The sequence below is a fragment of the Oculina patagonica genome, chromosome 10 (assembly GCF_052425735.1).
Source record: "Oculina patagonica isolate OP01 chromosome 10, crgOcupat, whole genome shotgun sequence".
Classification (NCBI taxonomy): domain Eukaryota; kingdom Metazoa; phylum Cnidaria; class Anthozoa; order Scleractinia; family Oculinidae; genus Oculina; species Oculina patagonica.
This window is the reverse complement of record NC_135767.1, coordinates 21321866-21341472: the sequence shown is the minus strand read 5'-3', so window position 1 is coordinate 21341472 and position 19607 is coordinate 21321866. Positions and strand designations below refer to the sequence as shown.

The 19607-nt window shown below is 41.0% G+C and overlaps 1 protein-coding gene across 1 annotated transcript; it reads right to left on the bottom strand.

The window, feature by feature from the left end:
* Positions 1-112: 112 nt before the first annotated feature.
* Positions 113-19562, bottom strand: LOC144629300 (uncharacterized). The gene is made up of 20 exons (XM_078487522.1): positions 19066-19562; positions 17744-17993; positions 16834-17087; positions 15160-15266; positions 13934-14165; positions 12518-12827; positions 11267-11541; positions 10366-10578; positions 9518-9648; positions 8843-9003; positions 8242-8287; positions 8033-8129; positions 7212-7402; positions 6539-6656; positions 4754-4935; positions 4260-4412; positions 3734-3946; positions 3448-3500; positions 1819-2367; positions 113-636 (listed from the first exon to the last, which is right to left on the bottom strand). The coding sequence occupies exons 1-20, from the start codon at positions 19148-19150 to the stop codon at positions 531-533; spliced, it is 3726 nt and encodes a 1241-aa protein (XP_078343648.1). The 5' UTR covers positions 19151-19562; the 3' UTR covers positions 113-530.
* Between the last annotated feature and the right edge of the window lie 45 nt (positions 19563-19607).

The window sequence follows — 19607 nt, the reverse complement described above, 5'->3', positions numbered from 1 at the left end:
TTCTAATAGTGATTATGGGTTTCAAAAACATTATCCAAAAGGAGAACAGGGGAAAGGGGGAAATTTAAATTGAAAATACTTTATATACTAAATAAACGAGACGGAAAAGATTTCTCAAAAGGTATATTTTATTAGGTAACCTTGGTGAAAAGCGGCCGGATCTTTTTTGTTCTGGCCTTTAAACCTATTTGAAAATTTTGCAAAATACGTAAATGCATATTTAAAACCAAGGCGATGTTTTTATCCGATATAAGTAGCTGTACATGTAATTGCATTACCGCTAGTAAAATGGAGAAGAGCTTTTCTTTTGTACATATGAAATAATTTAAAATAAATTTATGAAAAACATTCCAAACGTTTCTGTGATATAGTCTGTTATAAACGATTTATGATATCTATAAACTCTTCGCAAGGGAAACAGTTCTCCTATAGCGCGGCGTAGTGAGAAACAACTCCGCTACTGAAATGTCAGAGCCATTTTCGCCGTACACAGAGGTAATTGAAAAATGAGGATGCTTTAGCAGCGCCCGTCAGCTGCAAATGTCTGCAACACGAAAAAGATGGTTGTCTCTTTCTTCATCTTGTAAAGGTTCAATAGGCCGGCGACAGAGGACGTCTTTGTCATTGTAGTATAACCTGGTGCATAGAAAGAAAAGAGATATTGTTAAAATTGTTATTATAATAAATAACGCGTACTCTCAATGGTTGTCTGGCTTAAAAACAGCGCTAGTCTGCGTGGCAGGCGCCTGTGTATTTTTTGGGCGCGCATTTGGGAAATGCGAAAGGCGCGAGACGGCCACGCGAGGGAAAAAGAAAGAAGGCCTCCCTTTTCTCTTTTCTTCGCGTGGCCGTTTCGCGATCTCGCGCCTATCGCATTTCCCAAAAACTAAAAAAGCACAGGCGCCTGCTACGCAGGCTAAATAAGCGCGCTCTGATTGGCCAAAAGCCGAGATTCTATATATCAGTCTCGATCTCTACAGAAACAGATAAAACTTGATGAGTAATATTTTCTAACCGAAATATAAATCATTTTGTCCTCTATGGTGTTTCTATAGTTAAAGAAAACTCGTAAAGCTACGAACTGAGAAAACCCCATTACCGATCGCTTGCCATATGAAAAAGTTTTGGAAAACCCAAAGCTGTGACACTTTCTTTGTCCACTGAATGTTTCTACAGAATAACAGAAACACTCGAAGAAATTATGGGAGAACTCGAAAAACCGTGGAAACACTGGTCACTTTCGGCTCGTGATCCTTATCTACACTATTTCCAGCTCTTCCAAAACTCAACCCGTTTTTCGATTACTCAGTAAAAGCACGGGAAATGTTTTAAATTTCTTAATGGTTTAAAAACCGCGGTGAAAAGCTCAAAATGCTGGCGTTTCGGGCATCTGCCAGCCGGTAGTCGTGGACAAAGGGCTGAAGCGATCAAACTGTCAGCTTTTTGAATCAGTCTCGGCGGTTAAAAAACTACTGTGGGAGGCGCGGTGGCCTATGGTTAGTGCGCCGCCCGGTCAGCGGCCGGGTTCGGGCCGGCCGGGGCGCTGCGTTGTGTTCTTGGGCAGACACTTTCTCTCCTGCCTCTCTCCACCCAGGTGTTTGGGTCCGGCGCTCTCCGGGGGTACCCTGCGTGGACTTGCTCCTCCGGGGAAGTAGCTCTCCTCGCTTCTCCTTCCTCCGGCCTGATGCCACTAAGCTCGTATGGCTTCCCCTATCTCAGAAACTACTGCAGACTGCTCGACGTTAGGTAGACACTTTAATGACGCCCTCTGTTTACCTATACATGCGATAATCATCAACAACATTTTAACCAAAGTACCTGAAATCGTGTCCCTTGAGGCTCCTAAACTTCTCATGCTCCTGATCAGGTATTGGCACCTTATTCTTCTCTAGAAGCCAGCCCTCCTTCTCATAAGGTCCCGGATAAAATCCCCATTGTCCCTGCTCCTTGTGATCCCTTGCGATTGGAACTAATTTCCCAGTTTTCCTTGCGGGTGTATCGACGTTCGGATTAACGACCACACCCAACGGCGGGATTTCTTCAACAGTTAGTCCAGCTCTCGAAAGTGAGAATTTTTTCGGGTTGTTTTTAAGAAGTCCTTCTAGCTTTGCGAGCTGATTTGACGCTTTTCGACCTCGGTGCCTGAGTTCTGTTTCCGTTAAACAACGATGCGTGCGGAAAATTGTATCGTCCACAACAATTCTTTCCTGCCATTGACGAGTGTGTCTCTCTGCCGCTTCAGTTTCTTCTTGTTCTTTTGTGTCACCGGCGGCGTGAACAGACAGCACTGGGTTTTTATCGAAGAACGGAGGTGGAACAGAAAGCAAGTTTAAGTCGGCGTCCCTGTAATCCCACGGAAAGTTTTCCCTGTTGGGTTAAGAAAACAACATCAACACATTGCATATAGGGTATGACACGGATTTTACTGATTTTTGAACCGACAAATATTAACATTTATGTTGCAGCACCTAAAAATAAAGTCCATTTTTATTAACAATTGCTATATAGAGCACGAAACTGTTAATAAGCATGCGTCTATGGCTGCGGATGGTTCGGATGGAAACGGTTTAGTCGGCGTCCCGGTATCCCACGGAAGTTTTCCCTGTTGGGTTAGAACATCTTGCATTGGGTTTTGTCACGGATTCTGAACGAAAATAATATGTGCGCCAAAAATAAGTCCACTTTATGCTATATAGAGCACTGAACTGTATAAGCATGCGTCTTGGCTGCGGATGGTTCGGTGGAACGGAGAAAGTTGCACGTTCAGTGTTCCCGCGTCTTCGATCGATATTGATAGCGTAGCTGATTCTTCCGCAATTATAAGGTATAATTTCTTTAGATGTTCAAAAATAATGTTATTAGGTTAGTTGCCACCACTAATTAAAATTTCAGACAGGATCAAAAATTGCGAATCCCCGTGACGTAGTCCCCTTAAATTCAAAGAAGCTATTTTCTATGATATACAAAATTACTTTCAAATCGAATGTATAGTTAAATAATACTTTATTTAGGTAGAAATACAAAATGTACACCTAAGAGGTAATTCTAATCCCGCAAAACCGAACAAGGAGGGTTAACAATGAGAAAGATTGAGGAGGATTTACAAAAAGGAAACCTGGAAAATCTAGGCTACATTGCATTTATTATTGGTAGAGCTCGCAATGACACTGCGCAACCGATGCAAAGCGAGTGCGGGAAAACTTGAGAACCCAATTCGCGGTTGGTTTTGATTTTGCACCTGATTGGCTGAGAAAACTCGTTTGTTCTGATTGGTTAACCGGGTAATACGTCATATACGTCACACCATAAAGCTACGTCTGGCAATCAGTAGGTAGGAGTCATCCCTACAAATTCTACTCTCTGATGGCGTTAAAAAAAAAGAAAAGAAAAAAAGAACCGAATTTAGGAGATAGGCGGCATGAATCGTTACACAATGCACAAGCTTACCTATTTACAGTTGGTTTCAAGATGTTTGCATGGAGAATGTTCTCCTTCCACGGCTGCAAAGAAATGAAAGAACGACTAAGCACAAGTTATAAAATAAATTTTCTAGGCAGATTTCTAACAAAAACCGACGCGACGGGTAATTTCACAGGTAATTTGACAATGAAAATACGGTGTTTTTAAACCTCTGCATGTTCTGTTAAACCTCTGAACTGTTACACTGGTTCAACTTTTTGTTTACTTCATCGTTGTTACGAAAAGACTTGTTTCTAGCTATCTATCCAGGTACCTTTTCAAGTTCGTCCACCCGAGCGGAGTCTGGTTTCTTAGGATGTACGTTTGACACTAAAGAGGTCTTCTTTCCAGGGAAAATAAATCCTTTATCAGTTCTCCACAATTCTTTAGAGTCCATGAGATCTTGTTTCTTTACAGTCTCTGGATGGATGGGGAGAACCGTGGCCGAGTTGTACTGAGGACAGTAAGTAAAACGACGATCTTCATCCTAAAAAAAAAATGAACAATAACAGTTGAAAGGTTAATTTTGCTACCTACGAATTCTCTTTACGCTTGACTCAGGTGTCACCTGTAATTACGGAAGCCATTCAAATGAACGTGATATGAGTGGTCTCACCGTCTGGTATTAACGCTCAGCCAATCAGCTTTTGACTCTGATGACGCATGCCATGAAATTCCCGCCTTTGCTTCACATGTGAAGCGGGCGTAAGAGTATTTTCAGATAAGGCGCGAGTTTCGCATCGTACACGAAGTAAAAACATTTCGTGGAGACCACAAGGGGGCTTTCTAAAAGCACATACCTTTGCTAAAACTTGTCTAAGCTTCTCTTTCGCCAGCTCAGTAGAGTTTAATGTCTGTATGCTATAGTTGTGTGCAGTTTGCTGATGAAGTTCAGTAATGTCCACGGCAATGGTTTGTGGTCTTCTCTTCGGTTCTGTTGTCCGTGTCCTTAACTGAAATTAAAACATTTAAAAAGTGATAAGTAACTTGGCTTCCTTATTGTATTCTTCGTAGAAAAATAAGAAATTTTATTAGGGCCTTGGCTTACAGCGGCGCCCGGCCACTTTAACACTCTTTCGTCGTTTTCCAATCACCGTGGATCGCTGGCAGGACTTCTGATTGGATTTCTCACGAAGTGTGATAAAGTGGTCCCATGGGCGCCTTGCTGTAATACAAATACATAAAGTCACATGTTGCCACTTACTAGTCAAAACCAGTTTGAATATGCAAGCAAATTCACACTTTCAAGAGTGCTTGAAAAGTATACATTATGATCAAAATGTATTTCACTTACAATGTTCTCTTTGATGAAGTCGTGTTGTATAAGGGTCTGTTCTCGTTCTTTGAGCATCGCGACATAATCTGAGTTGAAAAGTGACAAGGGCGTCCATGGCCGCGTGGTCCTGGGTCTAGGCTCCTCCAGTAGGTTACCCGTGCCAGCCTCTTCCTTTTCGGAGCCACTGCTGGATTCCAGTTCTAAAGAAAAGAAAAAACGTAATCAAGACGTGAAAAATGAAAATACTCCAACATAAAAACGAATAAACAAACACCAACAAGCACCATAAAAAAGATAGACAGTTAGAATGTTAAAAAAGGCCACGATTCACAATAAAACGACCTTTAAGAAGATAAACAGAAAGCAGAAAGAATTCTTGGTTAAAACAGAGCAAGGCGGAGCGTCAACAGTTTTCTGAGTTATCACATGAAAAATGGGTAGTTATATACAGTTCTTCCATTTTAAGTGGCTTGTGGAAGCGGTTTTTTTTTTGCATCAGTTCGGGAGAGAACAGAAAAAGTAAGATGAAGATTATTTATGGTGCTTATTGAACGAACGAATCAGCAAAGAATAGAAACTCAAAGTCAATCACACTTTGATGAAAGATAACCCAGTAACAATGGTATCATGTTTTAGAAAGTAATCAGCAAATGAAAGAAAACCATAAGGAAATGAGAATAGCTAACAATAGAACGAGATTCTAGGAATAGACTAGAAATTCCTTTAAGAAATTTTCAGAAGAATGTTAATGATAAAAAGTAGCCTGTCTGATCTGTTACTGACCTTTCAAGAACTGAAATCTTGATGATGCATATGTCGAAAGATTCAAACTGTATTTTAATTACTTTTTGTATTAATAATTTTTGTAAGGACAAGAGTGCACTAAATATTGTTGTTGTTGTTGTTGTTTCACGCCGAAAAAAGTAGATTGTACTTCTACCCAAAGTACCTGGAAGCACCAGAAGGTCCGTAGAAAACACTAGTACTGCGAGAAGAACCTCAAGCAGTAGAAACACTAAGGTGATGAGATCTAAGATGCCAGAAACTGAATAGACGAAGCACCTCATTTAAAAGCTTTACACAGATAAGGTACTAAATATCAAGAAACCCAAGAGTATCGTATACAACAAGCACGAAGGTCTTGAGAGACTGAGAAGAGCAGGAACAGCCAAAAGCACGCTCATGGTGGTCACTTACAATGTAAGTGTTTTTCCCCAAAACCTACAGATCTGAACAAGTCTTACTATTAAACCAGCGTCAAGCAGGAAGGTGACGAAAGCTAACGCAACTTGACAAAGTACGTGGTGTTGCACTACTCACGTAGACAAAAGCCACCAAACACTACAGACCTCAACAGAATCCTCCAGACAATAGTGTAAGTTGAAAGAAGAAAGGATTCCACGTGAAAATATACCTCACAATTTGCAAAGTACAGTGTATTCCACAAGATCCAAGAGGAAACTAGCACAGAAGCAAGATAAAGAAGATCTGGAAAATGGAAGATTCAGGAAAGATTGAGTAAAGTATTCAAGGAAAAACGCTCACTGATTAGAGCAGGATTCGTTGTCAAATAACAAATATCCTACCTGTCGCCCTCAGTTAAAGCCTGAGTTTTCCATAACAGAGGGCACAGAAACTACATTAAATTTTCTGCCCTAAAAAGCTAAGAACTGCTTCAATCGTCTTTGTTGGTTGTCAAACTGCAGCCAAGACAGGGGGTTCTGGGTGGGGGTAGGCTACGGTAGGGGGCAGGGTGAGGACGACAAATGGTCGTAACGGCCTGGTTACTAATGTATAACTCACCTCCGAAATCTTCAGCGGTCAGCGGTACTCCAAATTCGCGGCTCATGGAGATGACCATGTCAGCGGATGGGAACAAGTCGTTACGAGTCACTTCGCGGAGTTTTGTCACTTTCAACATCTGAATAAAACGAGTAAGGAGAACTTATTAAAAACAAAATAATTAAAATAAACTCTGGCAAAATTTTCAAGCGAGAAAGGGCTATTGAAGAAAATCTTTGGGGGTATCTAGTTTCCAAAAATGACGCCGTACCTTCCACGCACAGTAAGGGAATTACTTTCCGTGTAAAGCATAAATGAATTAAAATTAAATAGTCAACTGTCAAATGAAGGTTATCTTTACTGCAGAAGGGAGGACTTTGTTGGACTTTCAGTTGTTCAATGAGTGAAATCTAACCGTCAAACTAACCGCTATGCAACTTTTCGGGGAGGGATTTAGAAAGGCGGAAGGGGAGAGGGGGGAGGTTAGGGGAGGATTGCCACCTGGAAAGCCATGACAATGACCTGTCCCATAATTTTATGTTATTTTTTTTTTCAAATTTTGCGTAGGTTTTGTTTCCCTCACAATTTTACTCCTTTACTCTAACAGCACTGAACCCAAATTTAGAGTAGACCAAAATAAAATACCACGCTAACGAATTACATGTATCGTCCAGCAAACATTCAAGTTTCACACCTGGTCCAGTTTCGCCAGCGCGTCAAAGCAAGGTTTAGGTACGAGGTCTCTAACGTACAGCAATGGATTCTGGACTATAACCTCCAGTGGCTCGTGAAGTCTGACTCGGCACAAGTCCACATCGAGCGACGCATACAAACGCTCATTAAACCTCAGGTCCGAGTTGTAGAGAACATTAAACTTGGTGATATCTGAAGGGTTGAGAGCAAACAAAACAAATAAGATTCAGTAAATAACAAATGGTTACAAGTAATGCAATGCTATGCAACACCTGTTTGTTGTCCTTGCTGTTATACAATGTATAAAGAATGCTATTGGACTAACTGTCTGACTGACTGACTGACTGACTGACTGACTGACTGACTGACTGACTGACTGACTGACTGACTGACTGACTGACTGACAAACCGTCCGATTGATTGACTGATTGATAGGTTGGTTATATTTGACTGACTGACTGACTGAGTGAATGAGTGAGTGACTGACTGACTGACTGACTCAGCTAGCCGCCTCGAATAACGGGTTGCCCTGTCGAGCATCTTACGAGACAGCCAGATGTTTCGTTTGTAAGCAAGGATGCCATCTTTTTGGACAATTAAAAACAAAAATAAAACGCGATTTTTCTGCTACTGGTTAAAAGTTCTTGATTTTCCGATTTGGGGATTTCAATTCTCCCCTTCGAATCAGACACAAAAACTGAAACAATCATGCACTGTGGAAAATGTTCGTACAGTTTTACTAACAATTTTGCGCAAAAACTTTACTACAACACTGAGAACATTAACTATTTCTTTACCCACTCGATGACTCTAAGATCATACCTTCCTCCTGTGGTCTGGGTAGTTTTTCCCAGAGTCTTTTGATGCCCTTCGCGCCCAGGCCTTCTAACACAAACACGTGATACTGGCCATCAAGAACCTGATAAACAAACAGAACGAAAGATCAAGAAAGAAGTTGTACGTGGAAAGACTTTTCATAACAAACTAACAAGAAGGTGTAACTGTTACAATATTGAAGCTGAAAGTCCGACCTGAAATCCTGTAATGATGTCCAGTTTCTTGTTCTTTCTTTGATCTCTGAATAAATGAAAATAAAAATTAAATAACATTTGCACCGATATTTTTAATCTGGAATTCCAAAAGAACTTATGGACGCTTCAGTCCTTATTCGTGGAAACAGCTTTACTCCTTTTTTGTAGCATTTTGTTGACGTCGAAAACTATCAGTTCGCGTTTTCTTATCTATCGATTTCCAAAGCATTTACCAACTGTATATCATTAAAAAGAGAAGACGCTCCGTTCTTGCTGCGATTTCGGTCAATGAGATTTAAAGCATAAATCAATCGTAATTTTACATGTAACTACGGTGCGATTTTCCACCGCTAAGCACCTAGCCTGCGGTGAGTTTTTCCTCGCTTGGGAACAATTCCTCACTTGTCCGCGCTCGGCATCGGTACACGTTTCCCGCGTTTTATTCAAGCTACATGTTCTCCCGCGCTTCGCACTGGTAGCATGTTTATGTATCAACTTCTGATTGTTTCACCGCACTATTTGAGGCGGTTATGATTTCGTTCTGTGTTCACGATGGTTTTAATGTTCAGAAGCTATTGAAGAACTTTCCATTCGTACTTACTTTGACAATTTGTAGGTTGACAGAGCAGCCTCAATCACGTGCTGCGGTAACGTGTCTAGTTCCAGTGCCTCAGCATTCACGGCCGTAATCTCAGACTGAAGTTGGCGGAGAAAAGGAGCATTCTTGTATTCAAATACGTAGATAACACGACCGAATGGACACTGTGGAAAAATGAAACATGAAGGTTAAAAAATGTCAAGGAATAAATCGCGTCTGTCTTCCATCAATACGAAAAGAATGGAAAGCGGATTGCCTGTTCGCCAGGACCGATGGCCGTTTTCCGGCGTTTGTATAGCTCGCTTGGCGAGGGTTGCACATTGCACATTGCACATGTCGGTTCGAGTTTTGATTGTTTCAATGCGTTTATTTCGTTTGTGGTGGTTGTCGAGAGAGTGCTAACTTAAGAGGGTCCTGAAGGGGTAAAATGGGAACTGGGATTTGGGCAAATTTTCACTGGGAAAATAGGAATTGGGTCATGGGACTGAGAATCACTAACAAATAAACAATAGAACTGGGACTGGGATTTGGAAAATCGGGAAAACAATACGCTGGGAATGGGATTTTATGGCCTAACTTCAGGACCCTCACTTTCGTTTTGGTTTAACGAGCTATTAGAAAAAAACCGGACTTCACGCAAGAGTAATATACTGAGTGTGCGTAAATTAAACATCATACCTCATCTATTGGAGTTGTTTCTGTTGCCTTTATGTCTTCTTCTGAAGCATTTAGCGGAAAAGCCAGGTCGACCTTAATCTTCAACTCACTGCCACACTCCAGGTAGTTAGCAACTGGCATGGGTTTATCCTCTAAAAAAGAAAAGTTCATTTCATTGTACTAAATAACAACAAATTTTGGAAGTACTATGGGTAGTATGACCACACATTTTACTAAATAAAATGGATTTCAAACAGGAATCAAGACCGGGTGATCTCTTGTTCTCTTGGTGCACGAAAAAGGTGTCAGTTTTTACTTATGCATACATTTGCACGTCACCATACTTGTACACAGTAAGCTGATGCGTTTTTGGCAATCAACACAAAAAGTGCTTCACCCTTCAAAAAAGAAAACGCATGCATGTAATTATCAATTTGCATCGTTTCAAATTATTGACTCGAATTCATGCAGTCACGAAATTGAATTCTGATTTCAATGAGTTCAACCTAATTTACTCCGTATTTAAAAGGTTGGCTGCTCTCTGAGCAAAAGAGCATATACCATAATTGAGTGTTGTGAAACGAAATGCAAAGTAATCACTCTGCCCAATCACAAAAGACACAGACAATCCAGTGAACCAGTCAAAATGCAAAGTAAATACCTGTAAAAGTAGCTGACACAAAGAGCACGAAAACATGTGTGGGCAGGTCACGATTGGTTTTGGTTTCACTTCTGATTGGTCAAGAAAGAGGCGCGAGATTTTTAAACCAATCACTAAGTGTAGTAATGCAAAACTAAAGCAAATGCGAATTACTTCCGACACACAAGTGAAAACCGGTCTACAGAACAAAGCAATACCATACATGTACCTGGCCCATCGACATTTCCTGGCTGACCCACAATAGCTCCATCTGGTTTCTGGAGCCCTGAGTGAGTATCTGGCAAAGGACAGCAGTGAATAGGAGATCTCAAGTACAGGTACTTCTGACCCAGTAACAGCCCTGACAGGTCAAATTTGGCAATGCCATATGGGTCCCAAGGCTTATCACGACTTGTGAATGGATTGTGAGTAGTGCGACGACCTGCAGTGAAACAACAGTTATTTCTAAGTACCTTATTGTTACTTATTTTCACGGGAACTTTATTTCGCGAAAATGGAACGGGCATAATTCGTGGGACTAAATTTTCGCGATTTGGCCAAAAATACGTACATGTAATTAACATATAAAATACAATAGAAAACATTTAAAATAAATTTTTGCGGGTCTTTAATCTCGCGCTTTTTTGAAAATCGCGAAAATCGCAAAAATGAAGTCCTGCGAAAATAAGTAACAATAAGGTAAATAAAGTTTTGTCACTATTTTGTAAAGGGTGATCTTGAGTTCTTTTTGTTTCACAGTCCGCTGAACTAAAATACAATAAGATACACAGTGACTGAATTAGCCTGCGAGCAGGCTCCCGATCTGATCGGCAAGCAAAGCGAGCTGAGAAGGGGCTTTAGGGACTGAACAAGCAAGTAGTTCGGGGCAATGGTCTAAAAACCTCCTTAAAACCTTCTGCCAGTTGGGATTTCAACTAGCATGCTTATTTGAAATCTTTGTTTCCTCTTATATTTGAGTCGGCTACCTAGAAGCTAGTGATCTCGAAGCTAAGTGCAAATTGACCACATTTACATGTACAGTACCGCCTGGAATCATAGGCACATTGGAGATGCACAAAAGAGAATTCATACATGCATTTAAGTTGGGATTAAAAAACTGTTTCACATACCTGCCACCAAGCTGACATTGTTGATCATCTCATCCTCTGGGTTCTCGCCAAACAAACTGGGCTTGGGTTTCTTTTGCTCAATCTTACGATCTCTGTCATGGACCTCAATTTGGAAATGTGGCCCCTGGAGATATTCTGCAAGACCACCTTTGTCTAAGGTGCCTAGAAGGACCACATTCACATCCTCCCAGTAGACGTCACTGCCATGGTCCCGCCCTGTGCTCTCGTGAAGAGGCTGTTTGTAGAACTGGTATGATACATGCACTGGCTGGCATCTACATCATGTATGGTAACGAAAAAAGTACACATCAATTAACCACTGACAATACAAGTAACCATTTGTGAGGCCTTCCAAGGGCGGTAGCAGTGTCGCAATGTCGCATGTTTCTGAGAACCCATGTCGCCTAGCTAACAGCTGCAAATGTCGCTGTCGTTTTTTTACCCTATTGTATCGCTGTCGCATTTCAGTGCTGTAATGATGTCGCTTGTCGCTGTAAAATGTTCCTGTCGCCAGTATCCAGGGTCATGCACCTTGTCACTTTTACCCCTTGGAAGGCCTCTTTTGTTTGACACAATCTTGCAATAAGGAATTTGGAATTTTACTTTGAAAGAGTCTGTATCAGGCCATCATTGTACCATCCTGTTGGGGCTTACCCTGGTTTGTGTAGCAAGAAGAGACTGATGCTAGTTCATTACAGGGTTACCCCCCCCCCCCGAGCATAACAGTGTAAGTTGGACAGTGCCCATAATACACCTGAGTGGAGAGAGGCAGTATGAGTCAGAGTAAAATGTCTTGCGATAAGTGGCCAAGACTTGAACAGACTGCTCAACCTAGAGTCCAGGGCCCGGTTGTTCGATCAAAGCACGATTAAGCTAATCCAGGATTAGCGTGAAATTTGATTTTAATTTTATATAATTTCGTTGAGGTTTTCTGTTAATATTTTCTGTCCCACAGTTTTGACATGGACCAATCTCAAACTTAACAAAATATTAGCTTTGGGAACCCCTTTAAAACAAGAGAAATTAAAATCTTGATCATCTTTTAATCCTGGGTAAGCGTTAATCGTCTTTCAAACAACTCGGCCCAGTGCACTAACCATTGTCACCATGCCACCCACAAGATTTACAAAAAAAAAAAAACCTTGACCCTAAACCCTTTTGGCGCCCTGCGCCAAAAGGGGCTCTGGATTTATAGGGGGGAAAGGTTCCACATGTTACACAATAAACAAACAAGAGTTAAGTCCTGCTTACTTTTCCTTCAGCTGCATATATGTGAGTGGTTTGTTGGGAAGCTCACTTGCTGACGACACTCTTATCACCATTGGGTTCAACTCACGCTTCTGAATTTCTGACAAGAGCTCATTATCAAGTGAAACAGACAGCAGCAACTCCTCAATGTTTCCTGCAGGTTTTCCCAATTTGGTGGTGTTTGATTTCACTCCAGAGAAGAAAGTGTACATTTTTACGCATAGCGTTGCAGTGCCATGGATTCTTTTGTGTGCTTCTGCTATTGCAATGTCTTTCTTGGACGGACCACCCTTTACAAGTGAAGACTTCTTTTCTAAAAACAAAAAAAGACATTTCAAAATATTTAAGGAATAAATGAAGAACATTTTTCTAGAAACAATAATTAAGGTAACAAATCAGTGGTGTTCACTAAATCCTGGGCTAGACTGGGGCCCTCATTATCTCATACTGCTAGGAGGCCCTGCCGGGGGGGTTCCTGTGTTGCTTGTCTAAATTTAAAAATGTGCCGTGTCGCTGTTTTATCAAACTTTGCATTGCTGTCGGTAGTAAAATTGAAGAAAAATTACTTGTCCTTGTCGGAATTTAAGTCGTGATTTTATTTTATGTGCTGTTGCTATTTTTTGGGCCATGTCGTTTGTCGGAATTTAACCCTGGCATAGCCTCTGCTAGTTGCTACTGTCAGCACCCAGACCACACTGTCCCAAAACTGCCACACCACAAGAGTGGTAGAGAATATACTATATAGTGTACATTTTATATATCTGGGCGGGGTGCGGGGATGAGAAGAAAACATGAAAGTACAAAAGTTGGCTAATAAATGATTCACTTGTGCTCAACAAAAGTGTGATGTAGATTTAGATCCAATCAGAACATGCTGGGACTGAGACGCCCAACAAAAGTATCACTTCCATGCCACTTTATAAAATGTACCATTTTCAATGAACACTAACAATAATAATCACTATGGGTACTGTTTTTATACGTATCGTTTTTGATGTTTTTGAATTGTACCAATGGTTTATTCCCCCAAAAAAATCCACACAGGAAATTGTCATAGGTGAGTGAGGAGTGGCGAGGACTCTAAAAAAAAAACAGGTAGGAAGGGGGTATATTCTTAAGGAAATTTAAGCAGGACGGCCAGGTATACTGAACAAGAAATCAGTGCAGAAGGGGATGGGGCTTGAGGACTCCAGAGATCAGGGTGGGAGAGGGTTCTATTGCTAAGGAAATCTATAGGGCAGGGGAGGTCTTTTGCTAAGGAAAATAATCCCAGAGGGACGGCCAGGTATATTGACCAGAAAATCTGGGTGGAGAGGGGACTAAATAAAACCACGCCATCTGTTGAGGGGAGGAGGGGGGCGATGAGAATGTACATTTTTTGCAATGACCCAAAATACAAAGCAAAAGATCACTGCTTACTTGTTCCATCAGACTTGGAGTGAGACCTTTCCTTACGAGACTGTGAGCGAATTTGTCTTTGCTCTGCAAAATGAAGGTCTCCATCTGTCATTGGTGGGGTGACACCAGCCAGGGTTGCCAAGCGACTAAACTGGGGCGTGTCTTGTTCATCGACTCGCACTTGAACTTTGACCATGCTGCCAAAACCGGTAGCAGTTGACGGGCTTGTTGTTAAAGAAAGTGAGCGAAATGTCTGTTTACACGGAACATAAAATAATTGTCAGTGCGAGAATTTTAACAACAAGACAGGTGCTGGCCAGGGCTGTCAAAGTTTTTAAGCATTCGTTTATTTGAAATTATCACCCTTAGCCTTTTGCTCTGTAGGCAAGTGTAAGATGACACAAATCAACATCTTCACCTGTAACATCGAGTGAACCTAGCTGAGCCCTGAAATGGTTGAATAAGACAAGGGGGGGGGGGGGTGGTATCCCCAGGGGGGTACTCCGGGATCAAAGTGACGGGGATGATCGAATGGAGGCAAAACTCAGGACCCAAAAAAATCCCTAAGTCTCCCGACATTACCCAAAAAAATCCCTGCACCAAAAAAAAAAAAAAAAAAACCCTATTCAAATTACCCCTAAATTGCCAAGGCTGCGCCAAGGCACTTTAGTTTGATTTTAATACCCAAAAAATCCCCTATTTAAATCAAGTCACCCAAAAAAAATACCTGCCAAATTCTCCTACCCAAAAAAATCCCGGAATCGAAAATTTCGACCCCAAAAAAATCCTTCGCACATCCCCGTCACTTGGATCCCGGAGTACCTCCCCTGGGGTGGTATCACATGGGGTGCATTTCCAGGGTGAGGGGGGGGGGGGAGAGGGCAAGTATTATTTGGTGCTGGATTTGAAATCTGGAGGATCCTGCTTCAATTGCTTTATTCTACCACAAACTTTATTTAGTTCCCATAAATTAATAGATTAAGTTTCTGTATTTGTTGTGTGGACAATAACCACGGCAGTGATACATGTACTTGTAAATACACTTATCACTTTACTGAATAAAATGTGGCCTGTTCCAGCAACAACTTTTGAAATAATTGTATGCAAAAAGTTTAACAGTCATTTATTTACTGTATGTTATGGAAGAATTAAGCTACCACATCTTGCTAATAAAAGAGTGGAATAACATTGTAAGTACTAGAATTAATTTTATGTACATGGCATTATCAGTAAAGTTTGTTATTTACCGATGGGGCAGTTATGGCTCTGCTAGGGTCAGCAATAGATCCCATATCTAGTGAACCTGGATGGAATGTCTGAGCAGTTTTGGAGTGTCGCTTAGGGCCATCATCATCTTCATTACAAAAATAAAAAAAGAAGATAAAAGTCAGCTTAATGAAAGCAACAATAATATACTGATGTACAGTTCTACTTGTAATTAGGATTTATTCTTAAGGTTACAAGTTTGCATCTGAGTCTAGTGGCCCATTAGCCTTAGGCCAGATCAATCCCAGTTTCGATAGCATGAAGCGACTAAAGTTCTTTAATCTTCCCTGATGAAGCCTTAAGCAAGGAAACTCATTTTGATTGGGCGAGCCCCAGGGAGTAGGCGTGAGGCTGAATGTGAGCACCCCTACCACCTCCCCCCTCATGCTTTTTTCCCAGCTTCAAAACCTCTCTCCGCCCTCATCCAACATGGCGGCAAATTTACTTGATCACAAGCTAATACTCTTGTGTCACAGCCGATGAAAAACGCCTGAACTGCAGGCTACCCTAGATGCAACCCTCCAAGTTTATTTTTTTCCTTAGTGGCCATAATTGGCCACCAACTACTCAAGTTTTGGTCGCCAGTGAAACACTTTAGTCACCAAATTAAGCTGATGCTTTCAATCATTCCTCTCAATTTTAGTCGCCAGGCTGGCGACCTTGGTTCAAATTTAGTTGCCAGCTTCAAAATGTTGGTCGCCATGGCGACTAAAATGGTCTCAACTTGGAGGGTTGAGATGGGATGCTAGTCAATTGCAGGGTTACTCTTTGGCATTAAATTTGCTGGTACCCATTTATAATAATAATAATAATCGATAATACACCTGGGTTGAGAGAGCCATTGTGAGAGTAGTGTCTTGCCCAAAAACCAAAGCTGTGCTCTTAGAATAATTTCAGGGCACCCGAACGCTCTATGTAAGAAATCTTGGGTCATACTTATGGCTAAGTAGTGAAGAGATTTGTAATACATCGTTTCTTTTAGTTTCATTTATTTATTACCTTTGTAAATTTTTTTTCCTTCCTTGTGTGTATTTTACTGTTGTAAGCATTGTAAGTTGTAAGCATTAAAAAAAAAAAAAGAAAGAAATCTTGGGTGCCCAGCTCTTAAAAGCCTTTATGATAGCAAAGTTATAAGAACTGTAATACAAGTGGCCTAAAGACAAAAGTAAGTCACCTGTGGCACTCGCACAGCTCTGAGAACACAATCCAGAGCCCTGGCCATGGCTCAAGCCCAGAATGCTTGATAGCGCACTAACCATTAGGCCACTGTAGATGTGCCTTACAAATTTTATTATATACTTATGGTAAAGGTAAAGTCTGTGTCCGAGCCATGAGGCTCATACAGCCGGAGCTTCTCTCGGTTTCCGTTGCATTAAGCGACTAGGAGTATTGCTACTCCCCCCTGGATGGGATGCTAGTCCATCGCAGGGTTACCCCCCAGCAGTAAATTCGCCGGTACCCATTTGTACACCTGGGTGGAGAGAGGCACTGTGAGAGTAAAGTGTCTTGCCCAAGAACACAACGCAGCGCCCCGGCCAGGCCTCGAACCCGGGTCGTTCGACTCGGAGTCGAGCGCGCTAACCATTAGGCCATTGCGCCTCCCACATTATATACTTATACAGTGCTGTAAAAGCCATCCTCTGATGTTTATTCACCTGGAAAAGGAGTTGTGCGTGACTGTTTAGGCTGGGTGTTTTCAAATGACTGCTGTTGGCTCATAACAATCTGCTGAACACCTCCACTACCCCCTTCTGAATCTTCCGCGCCCCTAGAGGCTGGGATCCGAAACGCCTTGGGTCTATCAAACCGTGCACGCGGCGACACCTTGTCTTTTGTGTCCCAGATCTTAAGCTCCATAGAATGGCTGAATAGCTGAAGAAGTGTTTCCTTGGTGATGGTCGCAGTGTGGCTGAATAATAACATTAACCAGAAATAATGATTAACTTTAGTTAATACATGTACATGTACATTGTAGGTCAATACTGTAACAAAAAAATCATTTTATAATTCAAGGATAACATCAACAGTAATGTAGTTATCAAACAAACAAGCAATGTGTGTTAAGGCCTAGGGACTATTTGCACGCATTGCATGCCTATATTCCTTCATACATGTGCAGTTGGGTCTGTGAGGCATGTAAGAAAACTACAGTTACATAAACATGTACAAACATGAGCCCTTTGCATGTATTGTATAGCTCTTTGATGCTAAAATGTAGATATTAACGACGCTCATCAGTTGAGTATGCAACAAGGGAAGTTTTGTGCCTAAGTTTACCATTTAAAACTCTGCTGTTGTCAGGGGCAATAGAGCTACACGTAGTTTCCATTGGAAACATCTCATGCTATTGACATCAGTAGTCCCGTTTGTTCGAAAGTTAATAATCACTGAAAAGTGCGACAGACTGCTGATGTCAATAGCACGAGATGTTTCCAATGGAAACTAGCTGTAGGTCGTCCCTGACAACAGCAGAGTTTAAACAGTAAAACTTGGGCAGGAAACTGCCCTCAAGCTCATTGCGTACTTGACTGATACAGCTGTAAGTGTAGTAATTATTGAACAAACCTGTGTGTCCAAGTAACCCAGGTTTTGTCTCCATCCCGCCATGTCTTCAACACTTTTGAATCACTCTCAGAATAGATCTTGGCTGCCACACCATAGGTAACCACATCAGCCTTCACTGGATCAGGGTCATTAGGAAACAGCTTGTATTCCAGATGATAGTAATAGTGAGGTTTTGGAGCTTCAAATAACTTACGCTTTCCCTTCATCAAGCCATTCATACCACGTGTCATGGGTTTTGGGTCGCTATCATCTGATAACCAAAACATTAATAATCATCAATTATTAATTAAATTAATATACTGTAAATGATCTACAAATATAATAAATGTTTACAAGTGCATCTATTAAATTTTAGGCCTACTTGAGGGGGGGGAAATAAATATGAGCCATTTAAATTATAGAGACCTTTCGTCAACATAACAAATTAATGAGGCGTGCAGTTTGCTTTGAAAACAGAGTTTGTGAGTAGGAGACTAATCTATTCTGCACTAATGCGTTTAGCCTAGAGATGTCGTTGTTAGTTCGATATCAATGTACATGTCTTTATCTTCATCTGGGTCAACCATGTTGCTGCATCATTGGCCTCTTCAGTGTCTTAGTCAAGTTAGAGACTAAATTGCATGACTTTTCTCTGTGGACCATTTCCCTCGTTTTTTAGGTGATTCTTTGGGGGGGGGGGGGGTCTATAAGACACGGGGCATTTATTTGCGAGGGGCGTTTATTTGATCATTCACAGTATACTACTGACTTAACCCGTGCATTTCAGATATTAGGGCCTCGATCCTTTACAATTCTGGGCAGGTCTGGCAGCATCTTACACAAAAGACAACAAGATCTGGGAACATGATAATAATGATAACGATTCTTGGCTGCATGTCCACATAAGCACAAGGAATTTATGCACCAGACTGTTTTGATTTTGCTTGTAAATGGGTTATTTTTCACAAGTTCCAAGGGGAATCCTGCACAAACACTAAAGGGACACATGTATTGTAGTTATATATTCGTCCAGGAGAATAATTAAATATTAATTTTTGTTACAGGTGCAATTATGAACCAAAAAGCTGAAATTGACCATCAATTTTAAATGAGCATTTACCTTTCTCTCTCAAACCATGATAACATAATGTTAAGATTGTACATGTAAACTTATTTACTTAAATTTAAAAATAAGATTAGTTTATACGATGTTTACTAGTAATAAACATAGCACTTAAATTAATTATAAGGCTTATCTTCGATTATCTCAATGTAGACCAATGTAACTCGACACCACAAAGCTAAAATTTTACAGTATTATCAAAATTTTGTACAACACAAACCTGTCGGAAAAGCCAAAGCCATAGTCAGTGTAAAAGTGACTTTGTGATCGCCTTTTTCCGCGCTTAGTTTCTTCTCAACAACCATATTTGTATCGGCAGCTAGCTAAAATGAGCGCGTCTTTTCACAGGTCGTATGCCGAATAGGAGTTCAAATAAAGCTTACAGCTGAAACCAACCCTCAGATGCTTCTGTGATTCAGTTCGTTTAAAAATATCCTTTCTTAAAGCTCCTGAATCCTGCAAACATCAAACCACAGCTTTTAGAAGAGACTCGTGTTATGAAGTCCATAAGTCAATTCTTCCGCCTCGACCATTTGGCAGTTTAGCGAATCCACACTGTTCTAGAATTCATAAACTTGTTAGTGTTCTGCTACACTGAAATATCTCCATTTTAAAATTACAGTTAGGTTTTCTTTGCAACAAGAAAGCTCCACAATACGATCCTGAGGTTTGTAGTTTTCGCAGATGAAAGCTTCTATTCTATTCAATCGTTTGTTGCCATGCGGTTGCTAAGGGCGGTAATGAGATTCCTACTCACTGCGC